The 24,513-nt window shown below is 48.1% G+C and overlaps 12 protein-coding genes across 12 annotated transcripts; 4 read left to right on the plus strand and 8 right to left on the minus strand.

Moving 5' to 3' along the window:
* Positions 1-14: 14 nt before the first annotated feature.
* On the minus strand, positions 15-1,449 carry MCYG_03626 (WD repeat protein; the record flags this gene model as incomplete). The annotated part of the gene is made up of 2 exons (XM_002848074.1): positions 15-1,104; positions 1,163-1,449. The coding sequence occupies 2 exons, from the start codon at positions 1,447-1,449 to the stop codon at positions 15-17; spliced, it is 1,377 nt and encodes a 458-aa protein (XP_002848120.1).
* A 551-nt stretch (positions 1,450-2,000) lies between these two features.
* On the minus strand, positions 2,001-4,457 carry MCYG_03627 (C6 zinc finger domain-containing protein; the record flags this gene model as incomplete). The annotated part of the gene is made up of 5 exons (XM_002848075.1): positions 2,001-2,487; positions 2,556-2,720; positions 2,793-3,499; positions 3,579-4,037; positions 4,170-4,457. The coding sequence occupies 5 exons, from the start codon at positions 4,455-4,457 to the stop codon at positions 2,001-2,003; spliced, it is 2,106 nt and encodes a 701-aa protein (XP_002848121.1).
* A 1,224-nt stretch (positions 4,458-5,681) lies between these two features.
* On the minus strand, positions 5,682-7,497 carry MCYG_03628 (multidrug resistance protein fnx1; the record flags this gene model as incomplete). The annotated part of the gene is made up of 2 exons (XM_002848076.1): positions 5,682-5,800; positions 5,883-7,497. 2 exons carry the CDS (start codon positions 7,495-7,497, stop codon positions 5,682-5,684), a joined length of 1,734 nt encoding a protein of 577 aa, XP_002848122.1.
* Positions 7,498-7,950: 453 nt separating this feature from the next.
* On the plus strand, positions 7,951-9,085 carry MCYG_03629 (GMP synthase; the record flags this gene model as incomplete). The annotated part of the gene is made up of 4 exons (XM_002848077.1): positions 7,951-7,995; positions 8,250-8,457; positions 8,514-8,743; positions 8,801-9,085. The coding sequence occupies 4 exons, from the start codon at positions 7,951-7,953 to the stop codon at positions 9,083-9,085; spliced, it is 768 nt and encodes a 255-aa protein (XP_002848123.1).
* A 351-nt stretch (positions 9,086-9,436) lies between these two features.
* On the minus strand, positions 9,437-10,147 carry MCYG_03630 (DUF775 domain-containing protein; the record flags this gene model as incomplete). The annotated part of the gene is made up of 1 exon (XM_002848078.1): positions 9,437-10,147. The coding sequence occupies one exon, from the start codon at positions 10,145-10,147 to the stop codon at positions 9,437-9,439; it is 711 nt and encodes a 236-aa protein (XP_002848124.1).
* Positions 10,148-10,463: 316 nt separating this feature from the next.
* On the plus strand, positions 10,464-11,470 carry MCYG_03631 (thiamine pyrophosphokinase; the record flags this gene model as incomplete). The annotated part of the gene is made up of 2 exons (XM_002848079.1): positions 10,464-10,504; positions 10,555-11,470. 2 exons carry the CDS (start codon positions 10,464-10,466, stop codon positions 11,468-11,470), a joined length of 957 nt encoding a protein of 318 aa, XP_002848125.1.
* Positions 11,471-11,742: 272 nt separating this feature from the next.
* Positions 11,743-12,241, minus strand: MCYG_03632 (DNA-directed RNA polymerase I; the record flags this gene model as incomplete). The annotated part of the gene is made up of 2 exons (XM_002848080.1): positions 11,743-11,848; positions 11,907-12,241. The coding sequence occupies 2 exons, from the start codon at positions 12,239-12,241 to the stop codon at positions 11,743-11,745; spliced, it is 441 nt and encodes a 146-aa protein (XP_002848126.1).
* Positions 12,242-12,508: 267 nt separating this feature from the next.
* On the plus strand, positions 12,509-13,767 carry MCYG_03633 (paxneb superfamily protein; the record flags this gene model as incomplete). The annotated part of the gene is made up of 2 exons (XM_002848081.1): positions 12,509-12,971; positions 13,043-13,767. 2 exons carry the CDS (start codon positions 12,509-12,511, stop codon positions 13,765-13,767), a joined length of 1,188 nt encoding a protein of 395 aa, XP_002848127.1.
* Positions 13,768-14,568: 801 nt separating this feature from the next.
* Positions 14,569-15,558, plus strand: MCYG_03634 (tRNA-splicing endonuclease subunit SEN34; the record flags this gene model as incomplete). Its single annotated transcript, XM_002848082.1, has 1 exon — positions 14,569-15,558. The coding sequence occupies one exon, from the start codon at positions 14,569-14,571 to the stop codon at positions 15,541-15,543; it is 975 nt and encodes a 324-aa protein (XP_002848128.1).
* A 662-nt stretch (positions 15,559-16,220) lies between these two features.
* MCYG_03635 (ribonuclease P protein subunit p29) lies at positions 16,221-17,094 on the minus strand (the record flags this gene model as incomplete). Its single annotated transcript, XM_002848083.1, has 2 exons — positions 16,221-16,453; positions 16,542-17,094. The coding sequence occupies 2 exons, from the start codon at positions 17,092-17,094 to the stop codon at positions 16,221-16,223; spliced, it is 786 nt and encodes a 261-aa protein (XP_002848129.1).
* Positions 17,095-18,357: 1,263 nt separating this feature from the next.
* MCYG_03636 (uncharacterized protein) lies at positions 18,358-19,656 on the minus strand (the record flags this gene model as incomplete). Its single annotated transcript, XM_002848084.1, has 1 exon — positions 18,358-19,656. One exon carries the CDS (start codon positions 19,654-19,656, stop codon positions 18,358-18,360), a length of 1,299 nt encoding a protein of 432 aa, XP_002848130.1.
* A 1,230-nt stretch (positions 19,657-20,886) lies between these two features.
* On the minus strand, positions 20,887-21,745 carry MCYG_03637 (conserved hypothetical protein; the record flags this gene model as incomplete). Its single annotated transcript, XM_002848085.1, has 2 exons — positions 20,887-21,286; positions 21,384-21,745. The coding sequence occupies 2 exons, from the start codon at positions 21,743-21,745 to the stop codon at positions 20,887-20,889; spliced, it is 762 nt and encodes a 253-aa protein (XP_002848131.1).
* Positions 21,746-24,513: the final 2,768 nt, after the last annotated feature.

Genomic DNA, 24,513 nt, shown 5'->3' on the forward strand with positions numbered 1-24,513 from the left:
TGGGTATGAGTCAATCAGTATATATCCCATAGCGAAATTTTTCCATCTTTTGAACCTGCTGCAATCCAATGCGTTAACTGTGCTTTGATGCTTCTCCTTTGCTTAATTTCCGCAAGCGAACGAGGTTCATTCTTCAACGTAAGTGCAGTACTCTTAGCTTCCTGGGTTGAATCGACATCTATAACATCGTCCCTGGTACCGCTGGATTCGATGTCAACCTTAGCAAACGCAATAGAGTAGCATCCTTCTTTGTGCCATTTCAAAACTGCCAGTTCTTTCATTGACTTGCAGCCGTATACCCGGATTCTATTATCCCACCCTGCGGTAGCGAAAATTTTATTATCTGCCCGGATTCTCAGCCCCTGTTGTCCAGAATGTTTGGTATTCACTAATTTGAAATGCGTCGATTCGACTCCACCTCCTACGTCGGTAACGTCGGGTTCTAGGGCGGGTTGTAACCTTGGAATCGGATGTTTAACGATCATTGCATCAGCAGATGAAGTAATGAAATATTCTCTCTCCAGAGAGGGTGATATATCAAGGGAAAGAACCGGCTGCGAGTGTGAACGGTTTGTATATAATAGCTCCCAGTTCCATGGAGAGTCGGGGCTTCCCTGTTCCGCGGCGAGTAGACGGTCGATCGGGCCTCGACAGGCATGAACCATGGCACTTCCGTCCTCGTAGCCAGATATGATATAAATCTCTTCTCCTTGAGATGGTATGAACATTTCTAGGGCCATCACCATACCGGTGTTGACTTTGTTGTCTGGCGAGATGACACATAACCGTCTTTCGGATGGCAGGTGAAAGATATCGAGGCCTCCAGTATTCAAAGCATTTGGGACTGCCAGAAGCATCTGAGGCGGGGATGAGGTTATTTGTACACCGGATTTGGCTGCATCCCCAGGCTGGATCTCCTTCGACGGGAGAAAGCAGTACGTGAACCCACAAAAGTTCAAAGCATTAACTGAGAGGGAATGTAGCAGCCATGGTTTGCCTCTCTCTTGGGTGTCACTTTGTATGTCCACGGGCAAGATGTTTCCTACCACCGCTTCATCCTTCTCATTCAATCTCCAGACGCAGAGTTTATGGTCTCTTCCATGTCTTGTTAAAAGGGTTAGAATAGTTCGTATAATACACTGAGTATCTAGAGTAAACTCACGTAAATATTCTCTTCTCCATGCCTGTTTCTAGCGCAACTTCGACTCCTGTAACGTTCAAGATGGACCCTTCATGAGCTTTCCATGTTGCAATCGCCCGTTTACTCGTGATATCCCATACGACAACCCATCCGTCAGCATCTCCAGAGATGAGTCTCGAGTTGCGGCAATAGAAATTGAGGGTGTGTATCGGGTTTGTATGTCCTCTAAGAACATATACAGGTGTAGCAGGAGGAAGTTTTTGACCTGGCTCCGAAGAGCTTTGCTTATATGGCTCCTGCGCTGCCATATTCCCTCAATTATGGGTAGAGAAGAGGTATTCCGATCGAAAGTAGATATTCTTTCCTGGGTATAATAAGCTATTATCTGCAGTATGGTTAAGACAACTACGATGAAACGCGGTTTTTAGTTGTGGGAGAAATTTGTTCTTGGCCTAAAATCTTTAGATACCAAAATGCAGTTTAGCAACCAAAGAATAAATCAACCTTACGGAGAGAAAAAGGAAAAGCCTGTGATGCTCCATATGTATATGCATTTCGCCTGCCGTTTAAGTATTCAAAACAATACTAATATGCCTAGACCCGGTCCTCTTCCATACCCATTGCTATCTAACATCATATAAAACCCATAGGCTCATCCCACCAGTCAACAATACAGGAAGAACATTAAATCTGTAGATTTTTAGCCCATCAAAACGCCAGAAGCAATAGATGACCGGAAATTAAACAATGCCGAGAAAAAAATTAAATCAATAGCTCCCTGCCGTCGAAAACCATGCGCCAATGCCTCGTATTCAAATGGTAGAAGACTTCTATTCAATTTGCCACCAGATGAAAAGAATCAATACTGACCATATTGATAATTACCTTGGGGACTGTTTTGTGGTGCAACATAGTGGTTTTGATATGGGTGGTTGGCTGCATTGAAATCAGCGGCAGCCATCATCGGGTTAACAATCCCCTGGGGAATAGTGGGCCTTGGAGGAGGAGCAAGTCCCACTTCGGGAGGTAGCAATGAAGGATTCAGGTTCATAGATGCTGTGGCTGTCGAGGTTGTGGGGATTGGGGACATCATAGGCTGTTGCTGTTGATGTGGATGTTGATGTTGATGCTGCTGTTGGTGTTGGTCCTGCGGCATCGTCTGGCTTTGTTCAGTTTTAATATTCCACCCCCATTTCTGCATGAGATCTTGCTGAAGAGCCCCGATCTTCCAGCCTGTCTCTTTGAGAATTTTATCCATGATCTCTAGTACTTGTTCCTGGGAGGCTCTGTTAACAAGGCATTCGGCTGCAATAACAAGACAGCGAATAGAAACACTAGCGACTCCCCTAAGAGATGCGGTCAGCACTGTATCCAAAGAGAACTCAACGAACGAGTAGGTAGGTAAAACACAAACCTGTCCTTGACATGTGCCACAATGCCGCAAATATCATGAGCGTGACTCTGCTGGGTTGTTAGCATCGCCTCGCTAAACTGGGATTCAGTGGGATGCGTTTTTGCCAGGAGAAGACAGGCGGTATGATAGAATAATCGAGCGACCACAGAAGATCGTTTTATCAACCTAACACTTGTCAGTATATGTGGGTTACCACGTAAAGTAAATATATGTTCCTTATTTGCTCGGGGAGCTTACCAAACTTCAGGGAAAGCTGACTTTGTCTTGGACTGCCATGACTGTAGGTATCCAAGGGGCCGCATCGACCGAGGAATACATCTCTCCCACTCATCACACCAGCCTTTCATTCTATTCCACTCCTCGCTTTGCCGGTTAATATCAACATCGTGGCTCGGTCTCTCGTGCAGCAAGGGCTGAGGGGCTGTTGCTCGATAGTTTGCGACTTTTGCGCAGATATATACTATCCTGTGGGTCCATAATTCCTCATTTCCGACCATGTTTGTATTGGCTGGCACCATATTCATATCTACACCCCATGTGTCTGGGTCCCAGGCTAGCTTCCAATTGTAATGAAGACAGCTTAGCAGCTCCATGCCGACGTTTAGCCAAAAGCATGCACCGCCGACTCCGGATGATCTACCATCCCAATGGCACTCCTTTATGAGAGCTCGGGCGCCGGCTATATGGTTCATACGCTGTGTGGCCTTTGTAGACATGACCTCGTAGACGTTGAGGACCACAGCAGTGGCGGCAGATAGAGCAGAGTCGCGATTAGGATTTTGAAGATATCCGAGCAGGTCCTGGGTGGCGGAGTTGTAGTAATATAGCGCTTTCTCCTCTTTGTAGGTAGCATTTACAAGATGCAAATGGCGAGCACCGCATGCTAGGAGGGCATTCAAGAGCATTGGCTCCCCAAGGGCATAAAACGGTATTATACGAGTGAACTACATAGCGTAAGTAGATGATCCTTAACTGAGAGAGGGACAAAGATAAGGGACAGAAATGCTCTGTCTAGATACGTACGTGTTTCATAGCATCCATTGAATCCATCCATAGGCCAACCTCTTCCACAAATACTTGCATGAGGAGTACTTCTTCCGGGGTATTCAGACACGGCCTTGGATCCCTCGGTGGTGCTAGAGTGAGCACGGGTGGCTGTGGTACAGGCTGATCTTGAACTACATGGTTAGAAGAGGACGGCTGCTGAGTGGTTTGAAACATAGATTCATACCCTTCAGCAGACGGGGCTTCAGGAAAGGTCAGTAAGGTCGGCGCATTGGCCAAGTTCTGATGGGAGGACATTGGAAATCCCATCATATTTGCAAACCCGAATCCCGGTGGTTGTTTTGTGAACTCTTCGTTTCTGATCGGACGATACCTCTCAGATCCTCCCAAGTACTCTGAAGCTATCTCCCTCGACTCGTCTCGAAAGTTGACCTGCCATGTCTGGGGGGACGGCGCAGCGTATGGCGGTGCAGCAACCTGTGTATCGATGAAATTAAGCCTCACTCCACGCTTGCATTTCCTATCGGACTTCTGGCAATTGAGACATCGTGGAACGGCCTCGTCACACTTGAGATGCCGTTCCCTACAGGTTAAGCATCCCGTCCTCACTCGTTTTGGTTTTGAAGCCGTCGTCCCCTTTGCTGCAGTCGGGCTGCTGCCGCTGGCGGTGGCTGTCGCAGTCGCAGAAACCTCATCTCCTCCACCCGCATCTTTCTTCCCAGTGCTCTTCGGCTGCTCAGCTGCCTGACCGGACCCCTGCGCAGTAGGTAGAAGCTGATAACTGCCTCTAATCTCACTACTTTCGGCCAGCGAAGGTACAGGATTCGAGGAGGACAGAGCTAGGGAAGCATCGAATTCGTTTTCCTGCATCAATTGCGGTCCAACACCGGATGCCATGGGTATCTTGGCCTCATATGAGAAGTTCCAGTATCCAGCGATGCCGATTATTGCTCTCCCTTGTTGTTTTTTGAATCGACCAGGCGACGAGGGCGGCGGGAAGAGGAGAAGAGGCGGAGGGAGAGTTGCGATTAATGGATTTCTCCCCGTTCGTTCGAACACCGTCAAGCACTTATCGCATTTCTCCCTCAGTCCGGAAGTTCAGGAGAAGAAAAGACGGTCGCAACTGGCCGTGGAAGGATTGCAATCCAGCTCAATGATGACTGGTCAGCTCAAGGGCGGCCCATAGGGCTTAGTTTTTTTTTTTTTTTCCCTGGATGTCGTACTTGCAGCTCCTGCGTCGGACGGCTTCTTGGTAGACAAGGTCGCTGCTTGGTCGGCCTCGTATCTAGCACATCAGACCTGCTGGTTAACATATATTTACACGCACACACATGCACCGTACTCGAGCAAGGGCTTACTGGTAGTTCTAGAGGGATCCTATAGCTCCGACAGCGTCCATTGGAGGGAGTTTTTTTCTTGGTTGTTGATGCTGGAGAAAAGAAGAAAAGGAAAAAAATCGTTTTATCACCAACTAGCGACTTATTTACTATAAAGTGCCTGAATTATAGACAAGGCTCACCCCTTTGCCATAGCTAATAGTTATATAGATACTGCATAGTACGTACTATGTATGTGCAATAAGTAACTAGCTGATAATCTACTTGACGCCTCCCCCCCATATAACTGTTAATTATATATCTAAACCCAGCGTTGCGGTTCTTGGGAACCAAACTTTCTGATATTTCAATTATTTATGAAAATCTCGATGAAGAGATTTAAACATTTTGCATGCCGTGCATTAGGAACGAAGATGAATATACGATTCAGAGATCATATTTGCATCTGGCCTGGCGGAGGACAAGACCGCAGCTTGGCCATCCCGTCTTTCCTTTTTCCTGGCCTGGTTTCCTGTGCTACTGGCGACGGCAAATTGATCGAAAACGGGCTGTAGGTTTAGGTAATGTAGAGATACTCCGTACTTTTTTGCACTCATTGTCCGGACTGGTCATATATCATATATTCTATGGCAAGTCGCTGATTATTTTTAGTAGGTGGGATGGCTGAAAAGGGAACCATGAAAGTGGTGATGCCGTGCGTACGCACTTACACACGGCCTAAAAAGGGCGTTCCCCAGAAAACGCTTCTGTGACATGTCGAAATAGTTTATTGACATGATAGGCATCATGACTTCTGGCCTAAACGCGCCAGCTTAACGGGCAGGACGAGGAACAAGGCAACCCAGGACCATATGATGCCGACGATGAATGTTAGACGGAGACCTTGTTCGTATGCTTGTATGACTATAGTCGGGATGATGGTTAGCAGGGCTGAAAAAGTGGAAAAAGTGTCCAGAGTAACATCAAGGCAACCGCTTCAACGTACCTTGACTTTGATGGATTGGGTCCAATCGGTGTATTTCTGTAATAGACTCGCGAACCCGTGTGATGATGGCTTGTCTATCGTCGCCAGTAACCATTTGCTTGAGAAAGAACAGAAGAGAGTTTTGCAGCGTCCAGCTACTGACCGCAACGCCAAAGACCGACCCCAGGCTGCGGAACAGACCAAGAGTAGTGGTGGTCACGGCTTGTTCAGCCTGGGGGCTGACAGAAAGCGTTGATATTAGTGTCGTTGGGAATGCAAATCCCTGGCCCAGGCTGGAAGGGATCAGAGCAAGCATGGCCACCCAACCCGGAGTATTTCTAGTCAGGCAGCTAGTAGCCACACATCCAATGATAAAGCAGCTAAATCCTAACAGAAGCGTGGGCTTTAGTTTTCTGCTCCAGGTAATGAAGAACCCGGTGGAGCCGCTGGCCACCATGATGGCCAGAGAAGACGCAAGAATCCTGAGCCCAGAGCTGGTTAGAGACTCCATCTTCACCGCCTGGAAGAACAAGGGCACGTTGAACAGGATGGTATTGATGATCATTGTTCCGAAAAAGTTTGAGAATATCAGGTTTGCCTGAGGAAATGTGGATAGGAGCTTCAGCGGCATGACAGGTCGCTGGGTACTTGCCTCGATCACTAGGAAGGGGATCACGCAGATGAGGAATGCTACAAGAGACGAGATGACGACCGGATGAGACCATGGTAGAATGTTTCCTCCGAGGTTCAGCGTCAGCAACAGAGCTGAGACTCCGGACACGAGCAGACACGAGCCTTTGATGTCGAGGGTTTTGATTGCCTGTGATAGCGTCCAGCCTTCATTCCGAGCTAGCTCTGGACCCAAGGGAGAGGGGATGGTGAAGTATGATATTATAGCGTAAACGAAGATGAATGGCAGTTGTATGCCAAATGCAGCCCTCCATCCGAGCGTGTCCGCTATGTAGCCACCGCAAGCCACTCCCAGTGACGAGCCGATGCCATTACATATATTTAGATATGACTGATACATCCCCCTGTACTCTATACGGACAAGATCAGAGCTGATGATCATCCCAACTGAAATCACACCTCCAGCCCCTAGACCACAGGCGGCTCGGGCGGCTATGAAGCTGCCAATGCTCTCAGCAGTAGCACACCACGCCGTAGTGAGCAGGAAAGTGATGACAGCGAACATGTAAACCGGCCGCCTACCAAAGACGTCTGAGATGCGGCCGAACACCGGCTGAAATGCAGTAGAAGTTAGCAAGAAGACGGTGGAAAGCCATGATGCAGAATTGGCAGCGTGAAAATGCGAAGTGATGGCGGGATGGATGGAGGCCATCAAAGTTGAGTCGAAGTTGGCCAGGAGCCACGAGAACATGATGCCAGAAAACACGGCCCAGAACTCCGTTGCGGAAACGCTGATGAAGTGAGGATGCGCGTCTGTCCTGTGGCTGGATGTGCCATCTTCGTTGCCGTGGTCGTTTTCAGGTATAATGGCCGGAACGGTGGGCTCGATTCCTTCTACGCTGACGATGGACTGGACTGGGGCCAAAATGTCAAAGCCTGGTCCCTCATCGTCCAGTTTTGGATGAAGAAGAGGTGTCTCCTCATCGACATCGCGTGCTATAGCCATTCCTCAAATGTTGACCACAACTTGCAGTCAGCAGTGTCAAATCTCACACAAGCACTCCCAAACATGTTCCAGAGCAGGCTCTTTATATGTCGATTAATGAAGCCTTGCCGAAACGGCCCCTCGTAACACAAGACGGTGAAATCTTCACCTCCAGGATTATTGTTACGAAGACGCTAATTGCTCGCTTGCCAGGGTGTGGAGCCTATAAAGGGATCTGGCTGAGACTTCTGAGCTGGAAGCAATTCGAGAAGCGAATCATCTTTACTGTATGCACTCCTGCTTCTCGAGACGATTTCAAGCAGGACCAGGATGCGTTGCCGCGGTGGTAATAGTACAACGTAATGTTTGACGGTTTCTTTTGGAGGCGTTGATAGAGTTGATATCGGTCTTCTTGCCCCTGTTGATCACGCCGGCAGACGTTAAAGAGAAATAATCTTTATCTTTAACCTGGAGATGAGACAGGAGACTCCTTTGGCTGCTCCAACTGCTGCATACGCTGTGTGTGCTGTGTATGCTGTGTGTGCTGTGTATGTTGTGTGTGTGTACAAGTGTGGGTGGAGTTGAAGATGCGGCGTTATCTCCGCCTTTCCCCGGAAGACTAAAAGGACGCCATCACTTTAAAAGATACCAAGTCAAGACACAAAAGACAAGTCAAACCCTTTAGAGCAAGAGAAGAGCGGAAGAGAAGAAGAGAAGAAGAGAAGAAGAAGAAGACAAAGATGAGACGCCCAATACGCCTTGCAATTCTTGAGTGCGACCATCCGCTGCCCCAAACCGAGGCCAAGTACGGGCGGTTTGGAGGGGTTTTTAAGGCGCTGCTGCGACAGTCTGCAGAGTCACTGAACCAGCCTAGCATCGTCGACCCTGAAGTCGGACTGGACATCTCTGAATATGACATCGTAAAAGGCGACGTCTATCCAGCCCTGGAGGACATCGATGCTGTACTAATCACTGGATCGAGTGAGTTTCACCTGTTCCTTTTTGCTTCCTGGACTCCAACTGATACGCGTTGGTAGAATTCGATGCCTTTGATACGACTACGCCTTGGATTAACAAGCTGGTCGGGTTCACTGCAACTGTCCTGGCCCAAGACCGCGTTAGGGTGATCGGAGTGTGCTTCGGCCATCAGATCCTCGGACGAGCGCTGGGCGTCAAGGTTGGCCGCAGCGATGTAGGGTGGGAGGCCTCTGTGAACCCTCTCACCCTATCTAAGGAGGGCAAGGAGATATTTGGCGTGGAGAACCTGGTGCGTCAAGATTGTTTCACCCGCTATTAACGGATAAGAGCTGACGAGTATAAATAGAGCATCATGGAAATGCACCGTGATATCGTGTTTGATCTCCCACCCAATACCGTCTCGCTCGGTTCTTCGCCCAAGTGCGCCATCCAAGGCATGTATCGCCCTCGCAGACTCTTCTCCGTCCAGGGCCATCCAGAGTTCGATAGAGATATCGTCATGGAGATTATGCAGACTAGAAAGGCAAACTACCCTCCGGAGGTCTTCGAGGCCGCCATGAAGGTCATCAACGACAAGCAAGATGGTGTTCTTATCGGAGAAGCCTTTTTGAAGTTCCTGGCCGAGGACTGATGATTTTCCCTTTCCTATATAAGTAAATGAGATTATGACGTATATATGTTTATGAACAGGTAGAACAATAGATGCAAAATGGTTTACTGCCCGACTGACGTGGTATAATTAATGCATTGTAGTCAAAGTCTCGCTGCATTAGTTTTTATATAAGTATCATGGCGTTCCCCCAAATGAAGGAAACAGGGCTTCCAATCTGCTAGACAATCAAAACATCCCTGGCCATCTAGCAGCGGGGGATTGACAGGGCGTCACTCGGCAGAAAATATAGTGTCAATATCTGCTTCCCCTCTCAGATATATAGCCATTGCAGCATGGCCGTAGTCTCTACCCCAAGAAACATGCAGTAAGTCAACTTCCTTCTCTTTCTAAAAACCCTGGGTCGGCCTCTATCCTTCTCTCAAATTTGGCCCACCAATCCCTGAAACTCTTCAGCGGAACGACCTCTTCCCCCTGTGCTCGAGGATCCGAAGCAGCAAAGCTAGCAAGGAAATTGAACGCATTCCCTATAATCCTCTGCGCTAGCACTTTGGTAGACACAGCGGACTGACCTGTCCTCTTTACAAGCTCCATGCCCGAAGACTGCACCTGTGGCTGCTGCAATGTAGCTAGCTTCTCACGGATGACCTGTGTAGACTCAATTGATATCCCCAATGTGATGGTAGAATTCGGGTTAGCAGCATTTATATTAGCAGACCCTTCGTCCATCATCTCGTTTTCCTGCTCTGCCTCCGTCATCGGCCTCTGGGAACCGGGAATGTTGACTTTAAAGATAGCTGAGGGCTTCTCGTTGGCTATGGCTCCGAGGAAGCGGAATTCAGGCTGTTGCTGCTGGCCATTGCCCAGGGCCGTGGTGGAAGGTTGGTTCGGGAACTGTATGTATACTGCAGCGGCGGCATCTGGAGGCAGAGTGACGCCCGGTAAGAGGAAAACAACGATATGAGAGAACTTGGGTGCCGCTGGGAACGTGAACGCAAAGTTTGTTGGAGGCGTATTCGGGTCCGGTTGTATAGGAACGGCCTCTGTGAGACACGGCCGTCCTGGTAGCACGACCGAAAACATGGTTATTATCTATAAAATAGTGGTAGAAAAAGAGTCAAACACAGGCTTGAGTCAAGCTGCGAGCTGCAGGGTATAAGTATTAGTTATATTGTCCCTTTGGGGCATCATCAGCTTGCTTTCCTCTACGCCGTTCTGCATCGAAGATGGAAGAAACTGAACGATCAAAACAAAAAAAAAGCAACTGGGATGTTTTTTTATCGATAAGAAAATGCACAATGAGATCACTAGTCACGTGCTCATAGTTATCAGTCTCCCATGTTGGTAGAAGGAGGAGAGAAGAGAAGAGATAAAAGACAACATCTTAAAAGCTGCCAGGATGGGGAAAAGCAACCTAGATCTTGTCAATGAGTGTGACGTGTAAGACTTGTCCTTTTGATAAGTAATAAGGTCGAGTCTGACGCTGCTAGATTTCCATACTACCACGACAACCCCGCCACCTACCAGAAATACAGAGCAAAGTACCACGCATTCAAGATATCTGGCTACGAAGAAACCTTTGGCCTTATTCTTAATTCCATAGTGGACAAGTTTCCCTGGCCTCAGGATCTCTGGGAGGTGGACGGCGAACAGCAGACGGTTACACTGCTTGCACCTGAAGACGCTACAGAACCTCAACGAAGCGCTCTCTTAGCCCAGACTCTCGAGACCGCAGCAAAGAGTGGGAAGGTCGAGGTTCTAAAGGGCTGGCGGAACGAGTTATACCCTATATATGGACCCCAGAAGGAACTGGTTGCCAGCGTTGAACGGGCAGGCAGTACTCTGTTTGGTATATTGAGCTATGGGGTCCATATGACGGTTTACACCCAGGACGAGCAGAATGGCATCCAAGTCTGGGTTCCAAGGCGAGCGAAGACGAAGCAGACATACCCAGGGATGCTGGACAATACTGTTGGCGGCGGGATTGCTACAGGAGAAGAACCGTTTGAAAGCCTAGTCCGTGAAGCCATGGAAGAAGCATCTCTCCCGGAGGACATCATACGACGAGATGCCAAGTGCTGTGGGTGTGTAACATATACCTATGTCCGAGATGAGAGAGCTGGTGGTGAAACGGGGTTGCTGCAGCCTGAGTGCGAGTACGTCTACGATCTGCAACTCGATCCTAGCGTTATACCCAAACCGTGCGATGCTGAAGTAGAGGATTTTTGGTTATGGACCGTCGATCAAGTAAAGGAAGCACTGTCGAATGGCGAATTTAAACCAAATTGCGCCATTGTTCTCATAGATTTCTTTATCAGACATGGACTCCTCACACCGGAGAACGAGACAGACTATCTAGAAATACTCGCTAGGATACATCGCCGGCACGAATTCCCGACTGCCTAACCTATCTATATAGTAGGAGGCATCCTTCTCACCAAGTGGCCTCCCTCTCTCCTTTCTAGATCTCGTTTGAACTGTTAGCCTTTTTGATTATATTCAAAGATCATGTTCTGGGGCTGACCATTTCGTCCCACTTCTAACTCAGACGCCAGCGCGCAATGCAAAGCAGACCGAAATCATTAAGACCAGCATTTTTTGTCTTCCTTGAAATGTTTTTTTATTATTATTATGCTTCACTCATGTATACGTAAAACGTCGTCCGCAACCCTTTTGATCTATTTCTTCATAAGAAGATAGACATAGTCGATTTTGAGCGGACTGAGCTTGTTGTAAGGGCCATCAAGATATAACAAAAGACCGCCAAAGGAAACGAAGACAGCCCTTCAAGTCTCTAGTTAGCACCTAAGACCATCAACGTCTAGAGCCTTGATAAACTCACATGTTGCCCGCTGTACCGCTCTCCTCAAATCGATAGACCTTCCCGTAGCAGACATAGTCGTAATCGTTCGCGAGGGTGTTCTCTCCCATCCCTACGTCTCTCCACGCAGCTCTTTCGCCAGTTGCTTCTTCTTTGCCATCGAGGGACAACGTCGATGCCAGAGCCAGTGACAACGACTCTCCGGGGGCGCATGGATAGATCTCCGTGTTCACATCCAGTGTGAATGTGATCAGATGGTCCGTAGACGTACAACTGATGCGCGAGACACGGTCATATTTCTGAGCATTGATTGAGGTGATGCTGAAGGTGTCTTCGAACAGGATCGGATCTGACATTTTTGGAGCGCTCAAAGTATGTAGTTCCCTTTCACTTCTTCTCTTCTTCCCGATTTTTCCTCCGTCTGACGATTGAATCTATGATATCTTTCAAGGCGAGTTCATCGAATTTCAATCTTTTTGCTTGCTGTAGTTGAAAAAAAGAAGCCGCTGCTTTAGGTTTTCATGTGGGGCCGCTTTTAGATGACGAGAAAAGACATTTTGAGAGATGAGAAAAAGAAGAATTATTCAGAAATACCACAGCGAAAAAGAGGAAGCTTGATAGAAATGTCCTTTCGAAAGAGAAATATAGGACTCTCTTCCGGTGTAGCTCGCGACCCTTCTACTAATGCGTCGGGTGCACAGCATGTCCGACAAGCACCTATGCCCGGGTTGCGCCCCTCCCCCATCGATGGCCGCCAAACCACGTCGACAGGCACCGCTACTCTGGATAATCTGCTGGCTGGCCATGCGGGATTGGCTCTTGGAAGCTCTCTACTTGTCGAAGAGAGCGGCACGACCGATTTTGCCGGCGCGTTGGTGAGATACTATGCTGCGGAGGGCGTTGTCCAGGAGCATCGAGTCCACGTCGTGGGGTTTGATAGACAGTGGGCCGCCACTCTTCCCGGACTGATCGGAACTGCAGAAGCCTCAGAGAGCAGCTCTGCTAGGACGAAGGAAGATAAGATGAAGATTGCTTGGAGATATGAGCGACTGGGAGGGTTCGGGCTTGGGATTGCGAGCTCCAGAGGTACACATATACTCAACGATCCATACGCAATACGCTGTGAAAATGACTGAGACGAACTGATTGCTATATAGTTCCAGTTGCAGATTCTGCTCCCGACTCCCAGCAGGCTTCCCAAAGTAATGCGCCAGCTGTCTTTTGCCATGCATTCGACCTTACAAAACGCCTTACCCATCCGTCTATAGAGTCCATGAACTTCATACCACTCCCAAAGCCAAGCTCCAGTCAGGACTCGCCGTACTCATCCATAGCCAAACAGTTATCCGATGCGATCGAGGGCTCTCCTCCCAATACCGTCCACAGACTCATCATCCCTTCACTACTCTCGCCTGCCTTATACACACCTCAAGCAAGTCAACCCCAACACGTTCTTCAATTTATGCACAACCTCCGCGCCCTTCTCTCCACCTACTCGAATCAATTAACCGCCATGGTAACTCTCCCGATTTCACTTTACCCACGATCCTCGGGGCTGGTCCGGTGGATAGAGTTGCTATCCGATGGAGTCATCGAGCTTGCCCCGTTCCCACACACGCTCGATGCAAGCTCCTTAGCCAGTTCTGGGGCAGCTACCAACCAGGAAGAGCCACCGCAAGGGATGCTCAAGTTACATCGCCTTCCAGTGCTGCATGAGCGTGGTGGTGGCATGGACAAAAACGTAGGCGAGGATTGGGCGTTCACACTCAGCAGGAGGAAGTTCGCGATAAAACCCTTCTCCTTGCCTCCGATAGATGGTGACAACGGCGCTCAGCAGTATGATACCACGTCCGGACCTAAAAAGGCAGACCTGGAATTCTAGGCCTTATATACCGGAAAAGCAGTGGGCTGCTAACTCCGTTTATAACTCGTTTGGCCGTCATCCCGGTCATACATAACGGAATCATTAAGCATCTCGTCCAGCTCAATTTGCTCCGACAAGGCTGGTCCACCGCCGGCCATCGTCCGTAGATAGTTACGATCAAATACTCCGTCCCGAGGATCTAATCGAAAATTGACATCCCGGCTTCCAAATCCAGCTCTCAGGCAGAAGCGGATAGTCCAGAGAGCTAATTAAGAGAGTCAGACCTATCCTGCAACAGGTAATATCGGGGGTATCTAGACTTACCAAGTAGAAGTAGAAGCAGTGATAGCCCAATTAGACCTAGTAGCGATAGTAAATTCATCATTAAACGATATAATCGACTCGTAAAGCTGCTGGCAACGCAGCTTGTTCTACATGGAAAAATAAGCAGTATGAAGTTATATGATGACTAACAAACTTATATCATCACGTGAAGCTATAAGCATTTTTATTGTATTTTTTTTTCTTCCACAAAAAAACCTCTTCATGAAGAGATGGAAATATTCAGGAATCCCTCGAATGAGGATGAAAACCACTTGGTAAGTGTATAATTGTTTTATTTCTACTTCTCACTTTGCATTATCACATGATTATTCTAATTACTTAATCTGTCAATCCCCTGAATCCCAAAAATGGGAATAAATGTTTGAGAAAAGTATTCTTTTAAATGACTCGATAATGCCTATATCATTTGCTCTTTATATTGGAGACCGCTTGCATTTAATTCAGTAACTAACTGGTCATCTGGCAGCAGGTAGTATGGACAATAAATCTTGCCTGGCCACAGGGGAAGAACCAGAGCTTCCAATTCCAATCTCTTTGATATCAGGCCGCTATTTTCTATTCTCGATTGATGCAGTAACATATCTACGTCGAGAACATCATATCTGCGGCGTCCTGGTAGGGACTCTACCACAAGTACCACAACAAAATGTATTCCTAGGCCTGCCACTGGAGCTGATGCCTGAGGAAGCTAGACTGTTGGTAGAGAAAGAAGTGGCTTATGTGATTGATGATACTCAAGCTCATGCCCAGGGAGTTAGAAACTTGTCCGAGGAAAATAAACGGCAATATCTCAATGAACTAAACCAGAATGGACGCCAGGTTTCTCTTTTTTTAGCGGGCAAAAAGGCAGAAAGGCGAGAAGTAGCGCTGAAAAAACAAAAGGCCAAAGAGGTAAAGAAGTCCAAGAAAAAGGCTGGAAGCGAGAAAACAGAAATAGAAGAAGAAACTCCATCACACGCCGAGCCAGAGGTCGAAAGTTATGATGAGCTTCTATTCGCACCTCCTAAGAAACCTGCTGTGGAAGAAGTTGCTGCTGCGTCCAGGGTCTCCCTCGACGTTGGAGAACATATATTAGAAGTCACTCCTGCTACATCCCATGGACTATTACCCAGGACAGCACCCACGGTTCCTGCATTTCTCCCAGAAGCCCCTCCATCCTACCCACTATTTGCTCACCTACATTCACAGGGATACTTTCTCTCCCCTGGGCTTCGTTTCGGTTGCCAGTATATGGCTTATCCTGGCGACCCGTTAAGGTTTCACTCTCATTTCCTAGTGTCCTCTATCGAATGGGATGAAGAATTTGATCTTATGGATCTAGTTGCAGGGGGACGCCTGGGAACCGGCGTGAAGAAAGGGTATCTTGTCGGAGGTTCTGAAGAGTCTGATGTTGATGGAAGGCCCAAACGGACGGTTAGAACATTCAGTCTCGAATGGGCCGGAATGTAATGAAGGCGCGCTCTATCCGGGTCTATATTGACAACATACCACAGTCGTTCTCTCGACGTGAGCTTGACGACAACCTTAGTCAGAGGTCGGTTGCAGTTGGAAGAACGCACGTCATGTCAGCTTCACAACTTAGCTCATTAAGAGCATAACACAGCGAAGGCATTTCGCCGGATAACATCTAGAAAGCGTACTCCGTAGTATTACTCAACCGAACACTTATTTTCGTTAATATCACATGGGATACAATTAAATATCGACTTCATTTGTTTGTCAAGAGCCTATTCCATACTATGTATTAGGGGCTGGCCGCCTGCCTTCATAGCTAAGAAAATACACATATCCAGCAATAGACCATTAACCCATCTCCAGAAACACACGAAGTTACTGTTTTCACAGGGTTTCCCAGAGTTCTTCCATAATCTCGTTCCTGTAGCTCTCTTTCCTTTCTTCCACTAGACTCTTTTTCCTTTTATCAGATGTTCCGTTTATGGGACGTACCGTGGTTGAAAATTAGCTTTGGAGAGCTCGATGGCGTCCAAATGACAGCCCATTCTTGCTCTGGATTTCACGATAGGACTTTTCTGTCTTCACTATCACCTGATAAAATTTTGATTAAGTGGTAACACCTGCTCCTTCACACAAAACTTAACAATATCGTCGCTCTTTGAGAATCTATCTCAGAGATAGTCCAAATTCTTCCACTTGAATTTCTTGTTAGCTCGTTCTGGAGCACGGTTTTCAAACTGATTCCCATGTAATTCGAAAATGAGATTTCTCTTCTCAAGCTCTAGTTCCAGGCCTTTAGGTAGAGTAGAAGCCTGCCCAATCGCTTCTTTCTGTCCAGCTTCAGGATCAGAATCCCGGGGGAGAGGTATCTCAAACCTGAACACTGTATGTTCCTTTGGGATGGCTGTAGCAGAGTAAACTAATGTTAGCCAAAATGAGAAAAAAGATATTAATTCTCAAGCAACATCGTATTAGGGAAAACAGAACCATACTTTTCACCTCATTCTTATCTGTAATCAGCACAAATGCAAACTTCGAGTCTCTGACGATAATTCCTTTCACTCCAACACGACTTACACACCGACTGCGTACAACCTGAATATCTGCGCCATGGAAATCTGCACTGGCCAGCTTGCTTCCGTGGCTCGCAGCAGTTATTCGGTCAGTCCTTTCGGTGCCTGTTGGTTTTCCAGCTGGATTTGGACTCAACCGTGGAACAAGGTCAAGAACCTGCCACATATACTCAACCCACAGCTGATTTAAGCCCTTGAAAATTTCATATTTCATCTCTTCTTTAGGCAGCTTATGGACTCCGAGCGTCCGCTTCTCGCGTGCTGAAAGCGGTTTTGGCTTCTGCTTGCGTAAAAAGTACTCTTTCTTCCGTATACGCTGCAGCCGGCGCCGTGACCGGTTGTCGGATGGAGTAGGCGACGTAGGACGTAAGAAGAGAGGTCTGTGTTTGACCTTCTCTGAGAATAGCTGGTCTGCAGTCTCTGGTGAATGCGCTCGTTCGAGAAGCTGATGTGCAATGTGCAGTTGAGCCATGGTTTCTCCCAGCCGTCACTCTGGGTGACGAAATATCTTCCAGATGCCGATTTCCGGTAGCTGGGATTTCCTGTCTCCCAGATTCCTCCTGCTGTTCGACTTTGATTCTGAGTTGATGTTAGTAGCAAATCCTTGTTTCCATGCTGTAAGTCGGCTTATTTCAACGATTAAAAGAAGCAGATAAATAACGAGCGCACGGAAAATGAAAAATTTATCAATTTTATATTGCTGGTTCAATAAATACTTTTTTTAATATAAAACAAATTGTTAAAATAAACGGAAAAAAGACGATGGAAGATCCGAATTTCCCGGAACCGAAAAGTTGTGCCCACCAACCAAATATCAACTTCACACAAAACACCAAATCAAAGGAGATCAAAAACGGAACCACTTTTCAGTTAAAAACGAGAAAAAGATATCCTGGTGGATGATTGATACCGAGATGCCGCCCTATACTGCCTCTACCTCAATTTTTGGCTCTTAGGGATGTGTTTCAAGTCTGCACTATAGCATGTCCGGAGGCCATACTGAAAGCCACACACTCATTATGGCGTCAGTATCGTGATTAGAGAGTGAATAAGCACCGGATTTCGGATTTCCAGTTAATTTGGCCTTGGAACTGGTGTCCCGGGCTAACCAAACCACGGTTGGGTCGGCTGATTGCTGCGAATGCCAACATGGGCATGGAACTTGCGTCATGCACGAAGAGCTGGTAGATATAAAGGATGGAATCATGCCAGCATCCTGACCAAAGGCAGGATCTTTTTGAGGGGGGGTGCTTTTCCCGTTAATGGAAGCAGGGGGAAGATGCTGCGCATTTCTCTGATCCGGCCGCCCATTAGCTTAGGTTTGACCATTGAAGTAAAAAGGGAAGATGAGAATATACCCACTATGAATTCGTTGAGACTATGCTTTCTCCCACTTCCTTTCTATGTTGGTGGTCGTTTCATCTCCCATCTTCTAGCAATGTGCCCCCGGTGACGTTATCTTATGGAGGATTCCCCCTTTCCTAGCCCTTCGTATAACAACAGTTCACTCACGGGGATGGAGGTCTGAGCCTGTGTTTCAGTCTTTTCTTTGGCTCTGGGGCGGGGGCAGAAGCAAAAAAGGCATTTAAGGGGCACGGCCTAAGTGAAGTGGACGAGAACGCGGATTAGGGGGATATTGACCGAATCACGCATATAATCACGGGCGGAATTAGGAGCCGAAACTAGGTTCGAAGGAGATAGAGGGCAAAGCGGTCGCTGCCAAAGGTACCCTGATTTAATGTGTCTTGATCATTGCTGCCTTCATCGAAACGTTCTGACGCGAGGCAGGGTTAGTATCAGAAGTAGGAGCAGCAGCAGGATCAGATGCAGGCGCAGAAGGCAGATCCGTATCCGGAGCGGAAGGCAAAGTGGGATGAGCAACTCCGTCAGCGTTACCCTGATCTAAGATCTCCTGATCTGAGTTAGGAGCCGTAGCCGCAGCCGGAGTGGAAGGCAAAGTGGGATGAGCAACTCCGTCAGCGTTGCCCTGATCTAAAATCTCTTGATCCGAGTCAGGAGCCGTAACTGCAGCCGGAGTGGAAAGTAGATCGGGAAGAACAACGTCGCCAAATATCCTCTGATCAACGATACTTTGATCAAAAGTATCCGGATCAGAGACAGGAGCCGTAGCCGCAGCCGGAGTGGAAGGCAGATCGGGAAAAACAACGTCGTCAAAAATGTTCTGATCAAAAGTCTCCTGTTCAGAGATAGGAGCAGGAGCGCTAGGAGCGGAGGGCAAATCGGGAAGACCGACGCCGTCAAATGCGGCCGGGTCGAAAATGCTCTGATCATAGGTCTCCTGATCAGAGACAGGAGCAGTAGCCCAAGTGGAAGGCATATTGGGAAGGGTGAGGCCGTCAAAGGCGTTCTGATCAAATGTACCTTGATTAAAGATGTCCTGGTTGAATATCTCCCGATCATATGCAGGAGCCGGAGCCCAAGTGGAAGGCAAATTGGGAAGGGCGACACTATCTAAGGCACCCCGATTGAAGGTTTCCTGGTCAGAGCCAGGAGTAGGAGCCCACGTTGGAGGCAAAGTGGGAAGGATGGCATTGTCAAAAGTACCCTGATCAAAGGTCCCTTGATCAAATATCTGCTGACCGGAAGCAGGAGCCGGATTTGGAGCAAGGGTGGAGGCTGTAGCCGGAACAGAGATAGGAAAGGAATTATGGTGTGAGGCAGAAGCTGGAGTTGGAGCTGGAACTATAGCTGGAGCCGGGATTGAGGCTGGAGCCAGGACTGGAGCTGGAACTGGAACTATAGCTGGAGCTGGAACTATAACTGGAGCTGGGACGGGGGCGGGAGCAGCCGATACTGCCCTCCAACCTCCCCTGTCTAAGATCTCCTGATAGGGCCGGAGATGCTTGCAGTTGTGGCAACTGTGGCCTGGTGCTGGGTTTGGCCTAAGGCCATCCAGGACCTCGGTCGTGATATGGCTTGGGACTGCCGGCGAAAAATAGCCAACAAGATACCTAGCGAGGTTGTGCGTGTTGACCCAGACCAAGTGTCCTCTGAACATTGATGGTGGGGACATATTGGAGGGTGTGTCTTTGCTTTTGGATGGCAGGAGCTATCTGAGATTGTCGATGATAGGTAACCAGAAAGTGCAGCCTTGGATAAGTTGAAGAGATAAATGTCAACGCAAGTCAAGCAGAGCTTTTTGGCAGCTTTTATAGACAGTCAATAAGACGACGCTGGATGAAGTGGCGTCAAAACCGTTGACTCCCCAGGGGCTCTGACGTCGTTGATTATCTCTCCCCCCAAGGTTTTGCCGCCAGGAGGGCTAAGGGGAGTGCTTCATTCTCCTGAAAAAAAGACCAAGTAATGCCCATAGGTACACCTCCTCTACTCGTTATGCTGTATTGGATGTTTGGACGTTCTACAAAACGAGACTTATCTTCCCCTACGACTACAACCAACTACTTGAACATGGCGCCCTCCTTCCTAGGTCAGATAGTAAACAGGAAGGAGAGATTCCATGCGCAACAATGTGCTTTTTGCGGATCTCCCGGAACCCTTTTTCATGAATTGGAATGAGGAATTTGCCGTTGAACTTTCCCTCTATACCGGATCTTTCCAGGCCAATAGAGATGAAGTCTTGCGATCCTTGTGGAGTTACATTTCAAGCAATGGTAGCTGCAAAAAGCTTGAAATAGCTTAGTTTGGAGTATCTCGAAACGGTATGCGGGATTTGGCAATAGAGGCATATCTTCTCTTCTAGCTACAGACAGTCAGAGGGATAGGTTTGCTGGTGGAACTTGTGCTGGGTTTACATTCTCACTTGAACCATGTACCGGTTGGGTTATGGTGGCGAGATACAAACGTACGATTCTGTGTTTACTGTTTGTATCCAGCCATCAATGACGGTCTGTGACCGTTTTTGCCCTGTTCACGTCTATCAAGGATGACAGAAATGATCTACGCAGATAGTTATCCTCTATAGGACCAGAAACGAGGGCAAAGCTGTTGTGTCTCCTGCGTTGGGAGCCTTCTCCTGAAATTCTATGAGTCAACGACAGCCGCAACCAGAGGGAACGAACTGATGATGCCATCCTTTCCTGACCCAGGGACAGACAAAACCAAACTATTTTATTGCACTCTAATTACTTCCGTTTGTTTCTTTGGCCGTCAAGGACAAAAAAAAAGGGGGGGGGGGAAAGAAAGGATATTATCGAAATGAAAACGAAAGATGTCATGGGCAACAATCGAAAAAGAGATCGAGTTCAATATACAAGAATGGGGGAATCATCGTTTCATGTGCGGCTTATAGGAGTCCAGCCCAAGCACCAAGGGCGACCAAACCAGCAAGGGTGGCACTTCCCTTGAGGCCAGCAGCGGAACCGGGAGAGGCGGTTGGAGAGCCAGTCTGGCCAGCAGTACCGGTGGCAGAGGTAGAGCCTGATTGGGTACCACTGGGAATGCTACCACTGGGGATGAGAGTTGCATCTGGGCCGCCATCAGTGGTGCTGGTGCTGGAGTCGGTGCTGGAGCTAGAGCCGGAGCTAGAGCCGGAGCTAGAGGTGGTGGTCTGAGTAGGGGCAGAGGAGGACGAGGATGAGCCACCGTCGCCAGAGAGGATACCTCCCTGTACTTGGGTTGGTGTACCACTCTTGGCAACTACCTTGGCTCTGTCCTTGTAGTCATTCTGGTTATCTCCAGAGTGTCTGTTTACCCCGTATGTCAGCTTACTGCTTTTCTTTTCAGGGTTTCCTACCCATTTTCTCATCCAATTTTCTTCCCCAGGTATGTGATTTGACTTACGGCTCATTGATGACAAGACTCATTCCGTTCTGGCAGTGCTTAGCGACCGAGCAGTAGATCCATTTGGTCTTGTCGTCTTCGATTGAGACGGTGAAAGTGACGCCCTTGCCCTTCTCAACGGTGTCAACAACGCCGGAGAAGATGCCTTGACCTTCAGCTGGCATGCATGGGCTGTCGTATCTGCCCAAGGTCACATCGTGGTGGCCGTCGACAAAGTGAAAGACGACCTGGTCTCCAGCTTTGGCCTTGATGTTGTCAGGCACGAACTTGAGGCCGCCCTGACCGACGTTGACGTTGACGGTTTCAGCGGCAGCGATGCTGGCGAGAGCAAGGGCGCTCAGGAGAGACTTGCTGACAACCATGATGTTCTGTATGGACGTCGAGACGCTGGGAAAGATTAAAGAGAGAAAAAATGTATGGGAGCGTGTGTTCTTGCAGAAATTGCTATATTATTACCAGTTAGAATGTTATAGAAAGAATGGCCGTGGCCGCGGGAGCTTCTTTATATACATAGTTAGAGAGCTCCAACTTCAATTTACTTTTTCACCCTGTTTTCTTTTTTTCTTTTCTCTTCTCTTTCACCTTCGAATCATAGAGAGTGACTGTGAAACCCATGCTGCCGCAGGTTTTTCTTTTTTTTAAAGCTATGTTTACGTATCTTACCAGGGCCAGCAGAGCCAGGGTCAGAGTTCGCCATCCAACAAAGCCCATATATCTTAACCCCTAGTCCATGAGCAAATGGCGTTTACCAGCTTTGAGATGGAAGAAAAAGAAAAGAAGAGTAATACGACCAGAAAGGCGAGAGAAAGTCGAGATAATCCTAGGACCAGCGTGAGTGGACATGGATATCGCCATTAAGCAGCGGACTAAGAAATCATCGGCAGGTTTGACATATATCCAAAGGAGCGTATCTCGCAAAGCAACCGTCTGGATCCGTTCAGGGCGGTTAGGAAGGGCACAGTCGAGGACAGACATGGGATACCCTTGCCCTTTCGGCTTCCCATCTCCTTTTACGTTGATATTCAGGGTGTTATATATGTATAATATTGAGGTTTGCTCCCCCTGAACAGTTTATCTCGAACAGACGAACGTTGCACATTCCTGCTTACCAACAAACAGCCTGTTGAACCCTCTCATGTTGTCCTCACTATTCCCATATAGAGAGGCACGACAACCGACAGCCCCGGGGTCGACGCTTGACTGCGTGGTCGCAGGGCCTGGAGAGATCTACCTACGACGCCAGGGGCGTTTTGGTCTGTCAGTGCTAGAAAGTCCGGGGTAAGGGGATAGGCAGGGCATATTACATAGTATGCAGTTCTTCAGCCAACCTTAACTGCACAGTTGACAAGCGAGGGCAGAGATGGCCAAAGTCAAATATATCGGGGGCATGCGTAATCTCTGCGGGTAGCCGAATCACCAGCAGGCATTCTATATGGTGGAGTGGTTGGTTGGTTCGAACAGACACACGAACATGATTCCAAACGCTATTAGTCGAACAGCAAGGACATCATCATTGGGATCTTCTATGGATTACAAACTTCACACGGCCTGGATGGACACAAAAGTCAAGCAAATTTTAGCGCCCGGTTTCAGGTCGAGGCCAGCGAACCTTGATACTTCTCGAACAAGCAGCATGGGTTCCAGCGTTCGCTCGATGGCAAGAGGATGACTACGTTTGTCTCTCATGCCTGGTGCACACACATATCACCAGACTTTAGGCAGATGCATGACATATGGCATGGCTATTGATCAGTCCTACTCGGTTGCACCTGGAATCGAGGGACCCCTTTGCGAAACGGCAGTGCCAGGGTTGGGGATTTAACTGTCTGAGCCCCTACTTTATCGTCACGGCATGGCCCCGTATTGGCCGATTACAACAGCATCGAGTATCCATTGGACAAGATCCCGAGGCCATGAAACCTTGAAATATCCTATCTTGGTCGATCGACAGAAGGAGCCTCATACCCTTTATGACACCCTTTTACATGGCCATCCATTGGCTGTGAGCCCGTCACGACCACCACGAAACCATCCAGTCACTTCCTGGGTATCTAGCTTGTTCCCCTGTTGGATACGAGCTATACCGGCTGAGTTTATATACTTCCATTCAAACAAATCCTATATCCAAAGGCCATGACTTGAACCCTCGACTACATCGCCCAGGCCTTCTCTTCTCGCCCGATAGCCAGTAGAAGCAGTCCCTCATATCTTGTCCCAATTCCGCCTAATGAAACGTATGTTCAAGCTGGATATGTAATATTCTTTGCCTGAAGAATGCTCCATCGCTCTGTAGCGAGGACTCGGAGCTTTGCTCTCACTAGATGAAATATACGTCGATGGCTCCGACGCGGTTTTCTGGTGTACCATAAAGGGCCATTTCAAGGGAATACGGACTCCAGCAGGGCTAGATACCAAAGACCTTCACCCACGGCCATCAGATGAGGTCAATCCATACATTTTCCCCTGTGCGGAAGCTGACGGGGAACCAAATCACTCCCGCTGAAGCTACCACACCGGACATAAAGCACCGAAAGGCCATGGCAGGTACTCGGATCGGGACAACCTGATTTATACTCGGATCTAATTCAATCCCGAACCCATTTCGCCAGAGGTTCTACCGCCTGATGCGATTCCTTTTAACAAACGCATGGTACGAGTGCCATGTTCAAATCGAATATTACGGAGGCGATCAACCGTATCTCTGCCGGTCTAGGGCTAGACTACAGTTCAACATCGCAGTAGGTCTCTGCCAGGCGAAACATTCAACAATCTTTCGTTTGAATACTCTCCGGCCGGCCACCTCCGCTGTGGCCCATATAGAATCAAACATTGAACCAAGCAGGCTGTAAAACTTATTCTTTTCCATACTCTCGCTTGCAAAACTACATCTTGTCATGTTCTATGCAAGCCACAGTAAAATAATATATATAATATCACGTGGAATGAGCTCGACGTTGCTTCTTTGGCATCCTAAAATAGTTATTATATCTTTCACTATTAACTATTAGAAGGCAGACAAGATCTAACTAATGACTAGTTGTCCATCTGTGTAATCGTCCTACCTGGTACAAGGGCTATACGGGCTAGCAAAACACAGCCTCGCCTCTTTCCGTCCAGTTCAGAGCAGCCA

This window comes from Microsporum canis, genomic scaffold, assembly GCF_000151145.1.
Source record: "Microsporum canis CBS 113480 supercont1.3 genomic scaffold, whole genome shotgun sequence".
NCBI classification, from domain to species: Eukaryota; Fungi; Ascomycota; class Eurotiomycetes; order Onygenales; family Arthrodermataceae; genus Microsporum; species Microsporum canis.